The 19,020-nt window shown below is 38.8% G+C and overlaps 1 protein-coding gene across 2 annotated transcripts in view; it reads right to left on the bottom strand.

The window, feature by feature from the left end:
• LOC109041900 (myophilin) overlaps nt 1-19,020 on the bottom strand; it is a 143,600-nt gene that overhangs the window by 34,550 nt on the left and 90,030 nt on the right. Inside the window, exons 3-4 of one of the 2 annotated variants that reach the window (XM_072304876.1) lie at nt 9,970-10,090; nt 4,691-8,264 (exon numbers count right to left, since the gene is read on the bottom strand). In XM_072304876.1, coding sequence (XP_072160977.1) covers nt 8,082-8,264; nt 9,970-10,090 — 304 coding nt within the window. In that variant the 3' untranslated portion in view covers nt 4,691-8,081. Of the gene's footprint in view, nt 1-4,680; nt 8,265-9,969; nt 10,091-19,020 lie in introns of both variants that reach the window. The other variant, XM_072304875.1, reaches the window with a different exon arrangement.

Here is a 19,020-nt window from a genome sequence, read left to right on the forward strand (position 1 = left end):
AAAATTGGGCGTCTCCTCACAATTGTCTCGGGTCAAAACACTGGCCGGTCTGACAGTTATCAACTTCAATCCTGCACAGGTTTCAGCTCTGCCTTCCGCCTTACGTGAATATCAGAGACTGCGGACGATGGTTCCTCACTTGAAGTCAATGGCGAAGCAATTGAAAGTGAACCGACAGAGAAAACAATGTATCCAAGATGACGTATGGGCACCTCGCCTCGAAACAGGGAATGCCGTAGACGAAACCCCCCCACCTAAAAAGATGATGGTTTCATCGTTACTTCCTCCTTTTGAGAATGAGGACAATGTAGCCTGCTACGCCAACGCCACATTGCAATGTCTACTCAGTCACGAGCTCCTAAGGAATGCATTGAGACGCTTGGACGGCGATTCTGCCTTGAAACAACTCGCTGAAGAGTACGTGAAGCCTCGTAACGGAAAGCCGTTATCTGCGTTCAATGTGCGTGAAGCCACCGGCGATGATTTTTCCGAGTCCAAGATGCAAGAGCCTATCTTTTTCTACCTTTGCCTCGTCAACCAGAGTGACGTCCTGAAACAAATGACAGCGTTCACTGAAGTACTGCAGAGACAATGTACTTCTTGCAAGGCTGTGATTGAAATTTCAGATGAGCGTCACATGGTGCAGATGCCAACGGAACATAAGAAGGTTTCCGAGTTTTTACAGAGGCGTTCCTCTTGGTCAGAACCGAAAGATTTCGTGTGTCCACAATGCCACGAAAAAACAGAGGCAGCTGAATGCCTTGTAATCAGGAATCCAAGCGAATTGTTCGCTGTGGTAGTTTTACTGTGGAGCCCAGTGTCGATGGGGAGCGTCGGGTTAAAAATGACAAGTTTCAAATGACTGCTCTTCAAGGCACAAACATTAAAGTCGACGAGCATCGTTACCGCCTCCACGCAGCCGTATTTCATAGCGGTAAAGGTGTCGTAGAATGCCATCACACAGCTGTTGTGCAGTTTGGAACGAGAGTTGTTCTAGCCGATGACTGTGACATTTCAGAATGTAAATGGCCGCGAGGAAGCAAAGGCGCCAGTCTACTGTTTTACAGCAGATTCGACGGTGAGAAGCCTCCGTCCAAGACAGGAAAACCCACAGCTCGTAAGAATGCAGCCTCCGAGGGATCGCCAAAAAGTCCTCTAGCAAGACCTCTGCCTACTGATAAAACCACTGCAACAGCATCGGAAGCTCCAAAAAATGCAGTTGCAAAACGTGCGACTGGTAAAAGGCGGAATGTTGTCGGAAAGCAATTATCGGATTACAGAAACGAAGCTTCAAACCCGTTGCCTGCCTTTTCAAATCCCGATTTGTCTTGTTATGCTAACTCAGATCTGCAATGCCTCCTCAGTTACGAGCCGTTACGATGTGCTCTATCGAGTTCAGCAGATGAAACAGCTTTGAAAAGACTTGCTACAGACTACGTTACTGCAGCAAATAGAGGGAAAAAACTCACTTCTTTCCATGTGCGTCAGGAAGTAGACTTACTGTCTTTCGATGGCCACCAAATACCTTACTCGGATCCCGCACAACAAGATGCTCAATTATTCTTGGTTTCCTTGATTAATTGCCATGCTATCTTAAACGAACATACGAAATTTACTGTATTATATGAGAGAAAGTGTGGTTTCGATATGTGTGGGAAAACCAACAGGTCGGAGCCACAATTGGACAACGTTTTCAGACTGCCTACTGTTCACAGCCACAGAACAATCGCTGAACTGTTGGAAATCCCATCGACTTATCAAAATATCGAGGATTATACCTGTCCCACTTGCGGCCAAAAAAGCACCGCTCAAGAACGAACTGTCGTACAAAATCCGAGCCAGTTGTTCATCATACAGTTACTGTTATTCGAAGAGGGACTAAAGAATACCTCTTTCAGAGTCATCGCGCTGCCGCACATCACCGTCGATAACCATCGATACGATTTGCACGGATCCGTATTTCATCACGGAGACAGAGATATGAACGCTCAAAATTACCTCGGTCATTACACTTCTATCATTCGATCCCAAGAACGATTTATTCTGGCGAATGATGGAACGATTCAACTGTGTGAGTGGCCTGAAGGAAGCAAAGATGCTTTCTTGCTGTTCTACCGTAGAATGAATTGATCAGGAAATGCAAATGTTTCCACCGTGATCCTCTAGCGTATTCCGCCAAAGTTCCTGTACTAGGAAATGCCTTTTGACTTTTGAAACGAGAAAATTCTATTCTTCTCCTAATCAAAGCTATAATCGTTCAATCTCGTGCAGTCCATGAAAGCAGAAGGAACGAAAAAATTTGGCGGCTAACCGTTTTACGGAGAATCCAAGAAATAAAGCCAGGCAGCTTAGATGATTAAAAGTCTATAATCATCCTGATTCACTGCCTGAATCAAGGTGTGGTATAGGTGCGACTGTAAGGGGAGTAGGGAGGTCGCTTCCACCTAAACAAAAAAAATTCCAAGTTATGAAGCCAGGCAAGCTTAGATGATTAAAATATCCAATCATCCTGATGCAGTGCCGCAACGGCTCAAACTCCTGCACTTCTATAGTGCAATTCCAAGTTATGAAGCCAGGCAAGCTTAGATGATTAAAATATCCAATCATCCTGATGCAGTGCCGCAACGGCTCAAACTCTTGCACTTCTATAGTGCACCCGAAAATCAAGGTGTGGTATAGGTGCGACTGTAAGGGGAGTAGGGAGGTCGCTTCCACCTAAACAAAAAAAAATTCCAAGTTATGAAGCCAGGCAAGCTTAGATGATAAAAATATCCAATCATCCTGATGCAGTGCCGCAACGGCTCAAACTCTTGCACTTCTGTAGTGCACCCGAAAATCAAGGTGTGGTATAGGTGCGACTGTAAGGGGAGTAGGGAGGTCGCTTCCACCTAAACAAAAAAAGAAAATTCTAACAGCTTCGATGGAATCCTCACGATTGGAATCAATTCTCCTGAAGGACGCATCTGAAAAGTGCCAAACTTTGAAATGGCACACACCTTACAGCTGTTTTTCATGTGCCACATGAGGCATTATTTAGGCTGTGCTCCAAGAATCGACCTTGCAGAAACAGACTAATGCTTCGCTGAAGAAATTCTTTGTATTAAATATTTTTTTTTTTTTTTTTTTTTTTTTTCTCGCTGACTTGATACCAAAAAGACATGATATCTTCCCCCAAAAAACAAAAATAGATTTTTGTACAAAACTCGGCCCAATCCCAAAAAACTCTCTGATTATTATATTTTAAGAACAAATTATACCAAAATACCAAAAACATACGATAGCTCCGCCGTTTGAATTCATCATTTAAAAGTAGGTGATATCAAAACGGCCCAATTTCTCCCTTAATGCCAATGCAGTATACATCGCAAAGCTTTTTCCTAAAAAAAATCAAATAACTAAGTAAAACGTAAAATGGTCTAGGACACGTTTTGATCCATGCTTTAAAAGAAGTGATATATCAAAACGGCCCAACTTCCCTTAAATTTGCCCACCTCGGGGCAAAGTTCTTCGGAACTTTCCAATTCATCGCTGTAGAGACACCAACCATTACTTGACTTTTAGTATATCTCTTTGTTTAAAAATCAAAGACGTCCCTTTGAAAACTGTAATGATTTTTTCTTTAAAGTTAAAAAACACAAATAATCGTCATAAAGTTGGAAAAAAATTGAAGGAAAAAAAAGGAATGGGCCGGCCGGCACGTACCAAAAACAAGTTTATACGTTATTACGTACCAACACTTTGGTATGGGTTACAAACCTAGTCCTGCAAACATTAAGTTGTTAGCAAAGAACCATTTTAAGTATCGCTAGGATGAGGCACATGCCTATTAATACGCCAAGTTTCAGTAGGCAGTTTGTCAGACGCTCTGTCACGAACAAAGACATCGCTTGAAAGCTGTAGGTAGGTATTTGGGAAAATTAGTTCTAGGTCATCAGAGCATGACTGCTGAGATGCTCATGAGGCATTACGTCTGAACTAGTATAGTCCGAATGAAGAAAACTTCTTGCAAATTTAGCTACTGGAAAATGATTGAGTGATGCTCTCAGAAAAATTGATCCTGCTTTCGATGACGAGACACGGCTAAAGAAGTAGCGAGGAAGACGAGAATCACCCTGTCACCTGCTACCCATAAGTACGGCCGGCCGGCCCATTCCTTTTTTTTCCTTCAATTTTTTTCCAACTTTATGACGATTATTTGAGTTTTTTAACTTTAAAGAAAAAATCATTACAGTTTTCAAAGGGACGTCTTTGATTTTTAAACAAAGAGATATACTAAAAGTCAAGTAATGGTTGGTGTCTCTACAGCGATGAATTGGAAAGTTCCGAAGAACTTTGCCCCGAGGTGGGCAAATTTAAGGGAAGTTGGGCCGTTTTGATATATCACTTCTTTTAAAGCATGGATCAAAACGTGTCCTAGACCATTTTACGTTTTACTTAGTTATTTGATTTTTTTTAGGAAAAAGCTTTGCGATGTATACTGCATTGGCATTAAGGGAGAAATTGGGCCGTTTTGATATCACCTACTTTTAAATGATGAATTCAAACGGCGGAGCTATCGTATGTTTTTGGTATTTTGGTATAATTTGTTCTTAAAATATAATAATCAGAGAGTTTTTTGGGATTGGGCCGAGTTTTGTACAAAAATCTATTTTTGTTTTTTGGGGGTTATCTTTACATCACTTTTCCTTACCTACAGTCATGCCCCTTCCAGCCGTTGACTTTAGAGTGAAAGGACATCCACCACTAGCTTATTGTTTACCTCCCAAGTAATTTAATCCCAATGTTTCATTCCTCATTATTCAAATATGTGTGTGAAAAGGGGGGTGGTGGTGGTGGAATGTAGTGAAAAATTTACTACAAATTGTGTTCAAAGTTTCCAGTATGATGATATTGACTGGAATAATGTGGTATGAAAAACCCCATCCTCTCGCTGACGTTGCTGTAGAAAGCTGGAATAAATCAAAAATTATCTTTTGTATTAGTTTGTTCTAAATGTTACGGCGTAGGTAACTGAAAAAACTGTGACGAAGCCATTGATCGATAGCACAAATTGTAAACCCAGAAAATGAATAACTGTTCTCACCTTCTTCATAGAGAAAGGACTTATATAAGTTTCTTTACTTCCTTTCGAAAACCACCATGCCAAACTGCAAGAGGGAAAAATTCCTCATACGTTGACACCATAGCCTGACCTTTTCTTTCCTCACAGTCATACTGATATCCTAAAGCAACAAATTTTTTATACTTTCTTAACTTCTTTAGACTGGACACCATAATGATGAATGTCAAGAGATTCAACCAAAATCTCTCATCAAAATTGTAGGCGTCAAATTTTTTTATGGGCTCTTGAAGTTTGATGACCCGGAGTAAACTCATCGAACGAAGAGCCGATCTGATGGGGGCTTTTCCGGTAGAAGGGGAATTTTCTCCCCGACAATTTTGACATTATTCGATACGTAGGGATGCAGTGGGTACCTGGTAAATGTGTCATCAAAATTTTACGATTCAATTTTTTTTTATGGGCTCTTGAAATTTGATGATCCGGAGTGAATGGATCGAACAAAGAGCCGAAGAGCCGATCTGATGGGGGCTTTTCCGGTAGAAAGGGAATTTTCTCCCCGACAATTTTGACATTATTCGATACCTAGGGATGCAGTGGGTACCTGGTAAATGTCATCAAAATTTTACGATTTAATTTTTTTTTGTATGGGCTCTTGAAATTTGATGATCCGGAGAGAAATCGTGTATGGGTGGCAAGGTGTAGGGGGTTTTTCCGGTAGGAAGAGACTTTCCTCGGGTTATGTTTTCGTTGATTGACGTATTGTTCCTAGAAAATAGGGAGGATGCTGGAAAACAGAAAGAAATAGCGGAGAAAATTCGAATAGTCGAGTGAGACAAAGTGAACGGGTGATGGCCGATGTAATGGACCACTAGACAAGGTACGAGTTAAAGGATTCTGATACATGTTTCTTAACCAAAATTTCACGTAAAACACGACTCGCGCAACAGAAATTACTGAAACCAACTCCTAACGAAGATATTAACGTTTTTATTTCACATTGGTTACGAGGAATTTGAACTGCCCGCTCACGAGAAACTCAAAGCTCTACGTGAGTCAAATCGTGCACTATCGAGCAATGGTCATTGCCCACCATGTGTTGTTCAAACTATAAACAATTTGCCATAGCTGAGCCTAAGCGTCAAGATTGAGGTTGCCAGATTTTTATATCGCAGAGACTGCAATGATAAACGTTTAGCGCGCGATGTGAATCACGTAGAGCATTGAGTTTTCATGAGCGGGTGGTTTCAATTCACTCATCAAAAATCATTAAATATCTTCGTAAGGAGTTGATTGCGGTAATTTTTGTTGTGCGCATCATGTTCTACGTGAAATTTTAGTTACGAAATATGTATCAGAATGCTGAAAATTCGTACCTTGTCTAGTGGTCCATTCACGTTAGGCAGCGCTGCGGCAGCGCGGCGGTGGGTAGAACTAGTTTTGCGGCACCCTCTTGTTCCGCGGAAAGCGGGAGGCCCGGGTGTGTTGGTCTATGCGCAATCGGATACGAGTCGGATTGATTCAGCCCGGTAAAAATTGAAAGAAAAATATCTATAAGTTTGCCAGGGAATTTTTGTCTTATCAAAGAAAATTTTGCAACGCCTGGAGGTTCATACGGTGTTTTTCCTTAGCACACAGCAGAGATAAGATTCAGACGAATGTTCATCATCTTTACCCATCCTTCTAAAAATCATCCTTCCAGCCGCAAAAGATTTTGGGCTATTTTTCTTTCGGCCTTATCTTAAAATCGTAGTAATGTAATTTCATCCATTTGAAGAATGAGTATAAGAAAAAAACCAAGCGTTCGTCTTCCTAAAGAGAAAGTTAGGTAACAATATCTATGCATGTTGTGGTATCGGAAAGATCAGTTTATATATATTCACTTTTTCTCTGCTTTAGAATTTCAAGAGGGAATAGTGGACGGAATAATTTTTTTCAAATATATTCTAAGACAGTAACACAGGGACAAGATAGTCGTTATGAATGTTACTTCTGAACTGTGATAGCTCAAACTTTGAAATGTTTTTTAATGATTAGTGTAGTTTTAGAAAATGACACTGGTACTTCCAGTCGAGTGATGTTTGTATTAAATCAGCTTAAAAGAAAGATGGATCTAATAGATGCAGAACAGATCCAGATTTTGTTTCTAAATAATTCTATAACGAGAGTGTTCTTTGAAGAGAAGAAAATGTATTGCCATACATCGCAGCTCTCTATTTGAACTGCCAATTTATTTATAAAAGTTTCAAATGGATTTTATTTTAGTGATTGTACTTTATTGTGTTGCATTTAGACTAAGAAATAGACGATTTTGTATAACTTATAGGTAATTTATTCTTAGTAAAAAATTACAATCTGAATGTACAAATAACAAATGAGAAATAAATTATTATAAATATCTTATATTCTTTTTATTGTTCTTATTTTTGCACCTGTTGGTTTCATTGAGTAATGGCACTTATATTCACAAGAAGGATTTAAAAAAAAGGAACTGGAAAAAAAAATAAAATAAAAAAAAAATAAATAAATAAAAATTAATGCAAACGAAACATTTAAAAAGTCACTTTCTAGGAGTAGAAAGTTCCGCTCTAACAAATTTAGTATAAGTTCTTGTACAACAAGAAGAATTATTTTTATTAGTAATAATTGTTTCGTATTTTTTTTTGCAAAGATTCTTTCAAAGATCGGTAGAAATTAATTTCAGGTTCAAAGTCTACAAATGACAGAATTTAACTGTAATTTTAGATTCTTCATCCTATTTTCCGAAAACATTAAACATTTACTTTACAATTCTGCCAACAATTGAATAAATAATTTTTTTTAAAAAAAAATATTGAGACGGAGTGTCTCATACAATGCCACTTGGCTTGCAGTGTGCGCCGATCGATAGGTTTCCCTCCAACACCTTTGTGCATTGCAAAATATTCGATTTAATATTTAGAGCACCCTGGTGATTTTTTATCCCATTAATTATCTCCACCCTGCAAAGCGTTATTCTCTCTCATTGCATCACTGAGCTCAATTACATATGTCGGGTGTTGCCGAAAGATCCCACTCCGGCCTGTGATGCTCCTTTGTTGAATCCCATCTGTAAGTTGAGGTGGCCCTCAGACGCTCTCAGTTGTTCCTCTGTGAAAGTGCGTTCGTTCTTGTCGGCCATCTTTGGTCCCAACCTGGGTCCTGTGTACTCGGGGTGTTTCTGTGTCTGTGAACACAGGAAAAAAATTTGTCACCAAGTGTATGCCAGTGGCGTGATAGCGAAGAGATTAGTAAGTGCAAAAATGAAGTTTTGAGGAAATGCACGGAGAAAAAATCCTCGTGCGTGGGACCCGAAGTTTAGGTCATATGGATCTCTGAAGTTTTCGGATTGAGCATCTGAACACTTGAGGTCTAGCTGTCGAGGTTCAAACTTTCTGTTGGTACAAATATCAAGTAAAGAGCTAAAAAAAAATTTCAACGTTATTATACGGTTTTTTTCCAACTCGCCTTCAGCTGCGTCCGCTGCAACTGTTGTTAAGAATATGTTGTGCGTGCTGATCTCAGTTCATTACATACATGACTCTCTGAAGGCGTTTTATGTGCGAAAGTAGAGCAATCTATTGGGGAACAACAGAAGTGAGATTGAACGAATCGCTCAATCCCTACTTCGTTCGTTCTCCGACAGATTTCGCCACTTGTGCACAAAAAACGCCTTCAGAGAGTCAAGTATGTAATGAGCTGAAATCGGCACGCACAACATATTTGTAACAGCAATTGCTGCAGACGCAACAGAAGGCAAATTTTTCAGTTAAAACATAGGTAGTCTGCATGTAACGAGAGATTTGAACGAAAAGTAAAAACGTGAACCGATCAACACTGATTCAATGGTCAAATGAATAAAAAAGCGAATCGAAATCAGTAGATTTGCCTTTGCAAGTAGTAGCATTTGCTATGAAAATTTCAAATTCCGATATCTCGAAATTAGGATCAGACAAGATTTTGATTTTTTCCGATTTTAAGTCCACACCACAAGTACCGTGCATAGACTCATCCTCTGCAAACCGTTTTTAGGTACATTCTTGTCGTAATTTTTTTTTTTTTTTTTTTTTTTTTTTTTTTTTTTTTTTTTTTTTTTTTTTTTTTTTTTTGCCTCAAGACCACTGTTCAAGGAATTCTCTGTTGGCAGTAACGGTTAAAACACAAATTCTGACACCTTGTAGAAAACGATTAAAATTGACACGAGGGGAAACTCCTTTTCAGGATTTTCAAATTAATATTATTACGTGTGGTAAAATTAAAGGCTTCAAAAAAGCACTTGAGAATTTCAAAAATTTCTGAAAATATTTTTCTATTTTCTATCAGGTGCTAATAAAGCTACAGTTGGTAGATCTAGTTAGAGTATTTTATTTTAAGACTTTTTCACCTTAATTTTACCTGTTGTAAATTTTACTTTAAAAATACCAAACAAGTTTAATTTGAGAGGCTTGAAGGACAAGGAACATAGGTGCAGTTTTTGAAAGAATGGAGGTATTAATGATGTGAAGTAAAACTAGTCTTAATGCATAATCTCTGAAAAATTCGCTCCCAAATTCCAATTTTTAAGCATCAAAAAGTTAGTTTGAACTTTCTTTCCGCCATGAGGATCCATGTAATTTCGAAACTTCAAACACGTATTTCTCGAAATATCAAAAACTTATGCGCCTTGTCCTTCAAGTCCCTCATCTCACTAATGTACGTCAATTTTAAAAGTTTCCTTTTTAAAATTCAAAAGTTTGTTTTTTCATTAGTCGTTGCTCCTATTGCAAGGATTCATCATTCTTTTTAAAAATACATAAAATTGTAAGTATGAGCGGCAATTTGGCAATGTCTAAACGCTGATTCGACGTTGTTTCTTGGCATAGCATGAAATGATTTTGCCAAGAATCACTTACCAGTCTCCCCAACGCGTAAAGGCACAGAGTAACTTGCGGTATGTTCCGCCGCTCGAATAAGTCAGCGGTCTGGAAAATTTCTTCCTCTGGAACGCCATAATTCTTCAGTGCTGCTTGGAATCTGTAAGACATAAACAGTTTTATAGATTAGGGGTGTAATAGAGAAACAACAAAAATAATGAAAATCAGGCCGTAAATAGAAAGAGGAACCTCGGTGCACAGGGATAAGATTTTCAAGAGAGAATATCGAGTTAAGTTAAAAAATTGGATACACAAACTGATTGCTAGTAGACGCACAAGTCGTATGGACAGTTAGTTGGAGGCAAAATTTTTCGGTTTTCGGCTTCTCATGATGCGAAAAAAAAGTTGAGCTACCAGCCGACTTTACAAACATTGTACATTTTTTTTTTTTTTTTTTATTTTTTATTTTTTATTTTTTTTTTTTTTTATTGAAGCATGGCTTGAATCGCAATCATTGCATATTTGTAGATTCGGCCAATAGCTCAACTTTTGTTGGTTAAAGATATAGCCAACGTCCAACGTGCGTTGAAATCCAAAAAATTGGAAATCTCAATACAGAGGGAAAAAGCCCGTTCGAGCACAATATTCCCTCAAAGAGTTACGCTGTTTGGTGCAACACTAGTGGATCACTAGACAAGGTACGAATTTTAACATTCTGATACATGTCTTTTAATCAAAAATCGAACACGACGCGCACAACGAAAATTACCGAAATCAACTCCTTACGAAGATATTTAATGATTTTTGATGAGTGAATTGAAACCACCCGCTCATGAAAACTCAATGCTCTACGTGATGCATATCGCGCGCTAAACCTTATCATGAAAGTCTCTGCGATATAAAAATCTGGCAACCTCAATCTTTACGCTTTGGCTCAGCTGTAGCAAATTGCTCATAGTTTGAACAACACACGGTGGGACATGATCATTGCTCGATTGAGAAGCTTGCTGAAACCGTTGTAGTGAGTGATTTGACTCAAGTAGAGCTTTGAGTCTCTTGTGAGCGGGCAGTTCAAATTCCTCGTAACAAATGTGAAATAAAAACTTTAATATCTTCGTTAGGAGTTAGTTTAAGTAATTTTCGTTGAGCGAATCGTGCTCTACGTGAAATTCTGGTTAAGTAGCATGTATCAGAATGCTTAAATTCGTACCTTGTCTAGTGGTCCATTACGACCATTGAGGAGAGAACCATTCAGAATGAGCTTTCTCCCTCTGTATTGAGAGTTCCAGTTTTTTGGATTCTAACGCACGTTGGCTACATTTCAAAAAAATTGGATCCCCAGAAACTCTAAGCTATTTGACGTCCTGAGGAATAATATTATTCTTCAGAACTGCTCGCAACTTAGTCCAGACACTCGCTTAAGTTCATTTTTGTACCAATAAGTAGACATAGAGGATATGAAATCGCATTTTAACTGATAAAGAAATTTTTCACTCTTGACACTACTCACGGACTACATCTAGATGTCATTTTTGCAATATGGAACTAAAATGTATGACCCATTCGTAAAAGTCCCTCTCCGCGTAGAGCAAGTAATAGCACATCCGTTGTTTCTAAAATGAGCCGAAAATTGTAGATCCTTATTGCGAAGTATAGTTCATTTAGCGATCAGGAACTATAGATGCCATTTTCGGCTCATTTTGAATAAAGAGATGTGCCAAGATTATATTAATCTGCCGTTGACAGATACGCCCCCTTGGCGCGCCGAAAACGCGCCCCTCTGACAGATAGCAAAATAAGAAGAGAACCAGAATTACGACCATCGGAAAATGCGGAAAATTTCTTAAATGAACGGGAGAAGAGGGAGTTAGGAGTAAAGAAAGGTGCTTTTATGCATGATAGTGGTGAACATAGGTCCAAGAACTACTTTCTGAAGCGTAAATACTTATCTGTGAAATTTTCACCTTTTTGTTGATATACAGGCGCTTTATAATTCTCCTCCTTCATTCACTATGTGTAACTACCTTAGAAGCGAAGGTAGGTTCGATTTCTAGACTTACGCACCCTTTAGAGACCCCTTGAAAGAGAGACCTTAAACTACTTTATACATATTTCTTCCTTTTCAAAATGACTATTGATATGGACATACCATAGCATATCTCGGGCAAACTTAACCTTACTTTATCTTCAAATTCAAAAATAAGAGACATCTAAAATGTAAACGCGATAGGTACAACTATTCCCGCAAGATGCGGATGTCCACATTGCATATGAATAATGTAAGACACCATGGCGAGAGTCGTGAACTAGCAATTCTCTGCTCTATGCTACCAGTTTGAAGCACCGTTACGAATAAGACAAACGGAAACAAACACAATATGGAAATAAAGCGAGGGAAAAGATGCGGGTTTACGACGGCGCAGAGATACGACTATTCGTACTTGATGGACGTCCGTGCTGCATCTGAAAAATTGAAGGCGCGATGACGCGAAGCGTGAGCTCTCTATGCTCTGCTACATGCTGTCAATTAGATGTAGCTCATATTCGGGAGAGAAGTTAAAAAAGAGGCCCAAATACGTCTTTCCCGTCTTCGGCTGTGTTGATACTCGTTCTTTCTTCTTTTTTCAGGTTCTTGTCTGATTCTTTTTCAGGATGAATTTGCAGACCCACGTCTTAAGCTTGTGTAAACTGCAGCACTGGTTCAGGTCTTTTGGAAATGATGGTGCTTGGATGCGTCTAGTGGCTTTAATTTTTTATGTTTTCTTTAATTCCAGTAGTTCGTCGGTTACTAAAATGCGCTCAATTTTCCAATTTTTACTCTTTACGATTAACCTGAAAATAGCGTAAACTTGTGCTGCTTTGGCTAAATTTTCTGAACCCCTCTCCACTTACAAAACCACCTAGGTAGGGGATGCCTTACCAGGAAATATCTCTTTACGCCCCCTCAACCAGCCAAGGGTCTACGCCCTCAGATGCATGCCAGTCCGACCCCGTAGTCTCTCATTGAAAAATTCAGTCCAATTGAACGACGTAAGTAAACAACTAGAATTTCGGATAATTTTTCCCCCTCGAAATTACGCTTATTGAACTGCAAACTCAAAACCGCTATAACTTTGGCTTGGTTTGACTTTTTGGCAATCAAATGGCTAGGACCATCAACATCTGAGCGATTATCTTCAATCCTATCGCAATTTTATCTCTTTCGATAAAATTGAAATTCTGTCTCAATTTATCACGATTTTTTTGGATGATATTGCGATAAATCGCCGTCCAATAAATCTCGATTTTATTTCAAATTCATGCGATGAAATGGCAATTTATCGCAACGCACGATACATTCATAAGTCGCGAAACGTTTTCCGATCAAATCGCGACTCATAGAAATCATTTTTACTTGGGATATCTTGGTCATACGCTGTTTTGTCGTCTATATCTATCTCTATCTCTCTCGCACTCATTGATCAGATGAGGCATTTTTCGGCTCGTCGAAAGGAGTTCACACTAGTGTAGTGACCACACACACAGTCGCAAGAATACAAGCTCCGGTTCTGGAAGAACTATAAGGAAGCACTTTAACTGTATATTTTCAAATATTTACATTTGGGATCGGAGATTAGGAGGGATAAAGATATAATTTTCGTCATTTTTTTTCCTGTTCCAATTTTTCTTTTAATTAGCCGGCTTGACGCTTTGCCAGTCTGTCTGGACCGAGTTATAAAACGGGAAGCGCCGGACAGTGGAGCGAGCTTTTGGCAGAGGCTGGACATTATTTTTTTTTTCACTAAAACTGAAAATTTCGAAAGTAACCATGTCACTTTTTAGTTTTTCTAGGATTCTTCTGGAAGGAAACTTTACGAGAAAACCAATGGAACCACTTTTGAAATCTCAACTTTTGTATAGACGGAGTTAAAGCTATAAAAGTATCCAAATTTTGTCAGATCTCTCTCATTGAAATGTTCCATTGTACGCAGCTTTCCGTGTGCCGGCGATCATCGAACGTTGCCAGCTCTCCGAAGTTATTTCGTGATTTCGAGTCAAGTTAACGAAGTTAGTCTCGTCATAAATGCGCTTGATCAATGATACGACTTTTCAAACGTGTAGGATGCCGTTTGCCTACACTGAAAAAAAAATCTCGGTGTATTTACTAAGAAAAGGGTAAAATTACCAAGAATTCAGGGTTCTATTTGATCCCTGTTTTTTGTCGGTAAAATTACCATTTATGGAATTGATAATTTTACCGAGAAATCTCTGTAAAATTATTGAACTTTCTCGGTAATTTTACTGGACCTTGGTAAAAACGCCAATATTTTTTATCGACTATGGTAGAATTACCGAGATAAAATGGCAAAGTTACCGGGAATTGATTACCAATAAAAGTGGTATTCTTACCTGAAAAAAAAACAGTGAAAATACAGGTTTTTAGGTAAGCTTACCCGTCTGTCTTAGTAAAATTACCAATAATCGGTAAAAAAAGTGAGACGGTAAAGGTACCAATGGACCTTGGTAAAAACGCCGAGAATTTTTTTTCAGTGCAAGCCCAAGTTTGGACGATTTAATTGCAGCTCATAAAACCATATCGACGGCCAAAGTGCAGAACCACGTACCTCGCATGCAACTTTGCAGACTTCCCGTCATACTTTATTTTACCATTTGAAAAGTGGTCAACTCAATTTCTTGACAACTTCCGTGGATTTGTCCCCCAAAGTAGCAAAATATTCCGCAGAAATTTCAAGTTACATAGCTTACTTGTTTTGCTTTTTTTTCAAAAAATAAAATAAAATAAGATCAGAGATTTTGAAACACTGCAATGGAGATACGCGGTACCTAGCCCACTTCAGCCGTCGATATCTCAGAACGAGGAGGAGTTTCAATTTTCCTTGTTCGAGAATCAAAATCGGATTTACTGTAATCTGACTCTGGAGAGAGTTACTTATCCATTGAAAATTTAAACCTCAAACTTTGATCTCCCTTATGTTTTTATTTATTTTCTAATCCAAGCCCAAGATGGTGAATTTATAATAGAACCTTGTAGCCGGCATGACGTACAGCACAACAAATATTGACCAAGAAAGAAACATTGGGGATATCTCTTCTGTGCTACCGTGCTAAAGAAGAACGCCGTATGAACATTCGAGAGTTGCCAAATTTCCTTCAATAATATGTTTATCTTTGAGGAAAGTTATGAATATATTTCCTTGAAATTTTCAGGACCCTGGTAAAAATTGGCAGTAAAATCTGTGTTCCAAAATACCATAGACCCAAAGCCGGCTGTAAGATTTTCAATAGCTTCTATAGCCGGCTGCACAATTTCTTATAGCCTTTTATAGCCGATGGCGATTGAGCAACAGCCAGGCGATAAAGTGTATGCTACATGTTACTAATTACAGATGCTAGGACTTAGTGAGTTTTTGGACTACCGCTCTATTTTTGGGCCGTAGTATCTTGATTTATTTTGCGCGGAAAGCTCCGTACTTTTGAAGGATGCCTGCCATTCCTAATATGTTGGAGCGCTTCAATTTCGTATGACTATGACACTGTGCAATACCTCTGGTGTGAAATAGTTGCTTCAAGCGCCGTGGCACGCTGCGACGCGGCGGGCGGGCAGCCAGCGCGAAAAGCGCCTTAGCGCCTACAAACCTAACAGGGATACTTCACGCATGGCGCAATGCGTGAAGTATCCCTGTTAGGTTTGTAGGCGCTGGCGCGCGCTTATCGCTGGCAGCACGCCGCGCGCCGCTCCGCTCTGTGTTATGCTCCAATATAATCTTGCGGAGTCAGCGTTTTTCAACTCATGATTTTGAAATGTTTGCACATCCTGTATGGATTATTCTCATTTTAATTGAATAAAAATATGTATCAAAGGAAAATATAATGTGTGTTTTGTGAATATTATGTTGGCTCCGTATCAAACTTAATGATTTCCAAAGCACACGAATTTCTACACAATTTCTTATAGCCTTTTATACCCGATGGCGATAAAGTGTAAAGCCCGGCGACAGAAACTATAGCCCAGCTGCATACTTTTTTATCGCTTCGTATAACCCGGCTATATGATTTGCTCCGCTTTCTGCAGCCAGCTATATGATTTTCTATTGCCTTCTTTAGCCGGCTATAAGAATTCCTATGGTATTTTGAAACGCAGCTCCTATCGCCAATTTTTACGAAGGGAACTTTAGGTGAAACTGTATGCAACATTATCCGAACAATTGGAACAACCATATTCATAAGTTTACCAGGAAATTCGTGCTTTATAAATGAAAAGACAACGACTGAAGGTTCACACGGCGTTTTTCCTTAGCACGGCAATGTTCACAAAGGTCTCTTTCGTGTGGCCGCGGTCAGCGAATCATATACATTCTGTTTTTATTGGTCACTAAACCATGACCAAACTTTGACTTGTGCATACGTTTTTTTGAAGGTAAATGTCGAGTAGAACATGATGCTCACATCGAAAACGCGGAAAAAATTCTCAGGAACCGAGAAATACGCAGTTCAAGAAGCGCATTTTTTTCCGCAGATTGAAAACGGCTGACTTTGCCGCCGAACCGAACAGTGTCATCCGGCACCAATCAGAGGCGAGCACGGATTTCTACGACTCTCGTCGAGTGTCTTTCTAATCCTCGTTTGTGAAAACTATAGGAAAGTCAAAATTGTATCTTCAGAATCAAAGAAGCAAATTACATGTATGTTATCTGAAATTCACAGGCAACAATTCCACATTGAAAAAAGTTTCATTTCAACAAATATGAATGGAAAATGAGAGGAGATAGCGAGTTGGCTGCCGCAGTGCATCATTTTCATCATTTCCCCCCATTCCGACGACGTGTTTGAAATGCCCTCCAAGTCTTTGGACTTATTAAAAGCTGGCTTTTCCGGAATTTTGGCAAAAAAATAAGTCTTTGGACTTATTAAAAGCTGGCTTGTCCGGAATTTTGGCCAAAAAAATACGCAATAAATCACCATCAGGGTGTCTACTGGTACCCTGTCATTTACATTCCTTGCTTAATCAGTGCCTTTTCCTTGCTTTTTCCTTAAAATTGGATTGCATTTTGTAAAAAGGAACCACTAGCATTGCAATGTTGCTAAGATTGTGCAACTTCTTTTGTCTTGGAGGAAAAACCCGATTATCCCTTAATAGTTTCTTTTGTACTCGCTAAAAACTGTAAATTTAAGACAAAAATTACCATCTAAATTTCATAGTTCTTCACAATTTCCGCAATTTTATTGCAAAGGATGAAGTTGCACAATCTTAGCATCATTGCAATGCTAGTGGTTCCTTTTTGCAAAATTCAATCCAATTCTTCTTTTGGCGATTCTAAAAAATCCTTGCTTTCTCCTTACCTTTTCCTTACTTTTTTCTTACCTCACGTGCAGTCTTAATTTTATGCGGATTGGAAAAGTGAAATGATCGAATGACGATGGAACAAACCAAAAAACATGGGGCATCAAACCGGGATGTTGATAAATGGATTATGTTAGGAAATCGCACATTCTCAAGGCTACTGTCTAGTTTGTCACAAAAATTTCGAATTTCTGTACCTTTTTCGTACTTCCGTACCGACCTCCCGAAATCCGTGTCCGTGTATCTGTCCCAGGCAAATAGTAAAATCAGGCATTTTGTCAAATGCCTAAGGAAATAGTCAAATATTCTAACTGAGATTGAACTTCTGATTCATTCCTAATTTTAGACAAAATATGTAATCGCTCCCGTAAGAAAAAATTCTCAGTAAAAATTTGCGTCACACAATAATATTTTAAATGATTTTTAGCTCCTGAGCAGACTTTTATCTTGAAATTTGCAGCATGTCATAAAATACAGAATTTTTAGAATTTCAACAGTCAAAAATATGAGAAGCAATTGAAGAGGAATAGACAAAAAGAGTTCGTAGGTTTGATGAGTTATTTTTCCTAAAATATTGAAAACTCGTAAGCTCTCCGCCATGAATTCACAATATTTTGTGGACCGTCAAAATTTAACTATCTGCCCAGGCTTTTGACAAAACGTATGATTTTAATATTTTTCTGCGACATATCCGTACGTTTCCGTACAGTAGACACCCTGACATCTCTAATCTACTGACTTGACACTTTCAGAATATTAAAAAAAAAAAAAAAAAAAAAAAAAAAAAAAAAAAAAAAAAAAACAAGCAGAAAAATCCAACATGAATATGTTGGAAAAGCGTGCCGAATAACTAAAATGTTGGACACATACCTTTTATTTTCACGTCTTTGTTATTTGCATCAATTGGTACTTTTTGCTAAATTTGGGAGAAAATATTGATTCATGAACGTTGAATGTAAATTGATTTTAAAGATTCCGTCCAATTATCTTGATTTTAAGCTGATATGCGGCATTTCGCACGACCGTGATTTGGGCGAACTGCCGTGCATCGAAATCGCGTTGAGTTAATCTCTTTGGATTTCGAACTGTAACTTTTCTCCTATTCGGCCGATTTTTACAAATGAGGTCTCTTTTTATTTGTACTTTAACGGAAAGTAAGGAAAAACTCGCTAAATAGACGGAAAACAATTTTTGTGAAACCTGGCGTCACGGTGAATGGTTAATCGGGCGTGGAAGATAATAGGTTCGACAAGGCGACCCTCTCCTCGCCGTCTTTTATTGCCTTGCTCGAAACCTGACGCCCAAAGCTATATCGGGAGATAACTGCAGTGGTTTGAGTGGATTTCTGCAGGGCCACGGTTAGTACATGGTATAAAGAGTCACGAGGCTCATCACAGATTGCACTTGCAGTGCAAGACGCTCATTGGCTAAACAGTTTTGGCGGGAAAGAAGGTTCTAGAGTTGAGTCCTCCGAGCGTAAGAAAGCTTCTATGAGGTTTTTGTCAAATGAAATAATACGGTTTTGACAGGAAAATGTTCTCAAGGGTTCCCAATTAGCAGTTCATTCGGTTTTTTGGTAAGAGACCATCAGGGCTTGACAGTATAATGGTTCAAAGACAAGAAAACGGGTCCGAGGAAAAAAATATTTGGACGGCCCGTTGAATAGCATTGGTTGATCGGTGTGCTGTACTATGGTACATCCGAGTGATTTCAAAAAGCGAGCCCTACTGGCACGCTTAAAAAGCACA

The sequence above is a fragment of the Bemisia tabaci genome, chromosome 10 (assembly GCF_918797505.1).
Source record: "Bemisia tabaci chromosome 10, PGI_BMITA_v3".
Lineage (NCBI taxonomy): Eukaryota > Metazoa > Arthropoda > Insecta > Hemiptera > Aleyrodidae > Bemisia > Bemisia tabaci.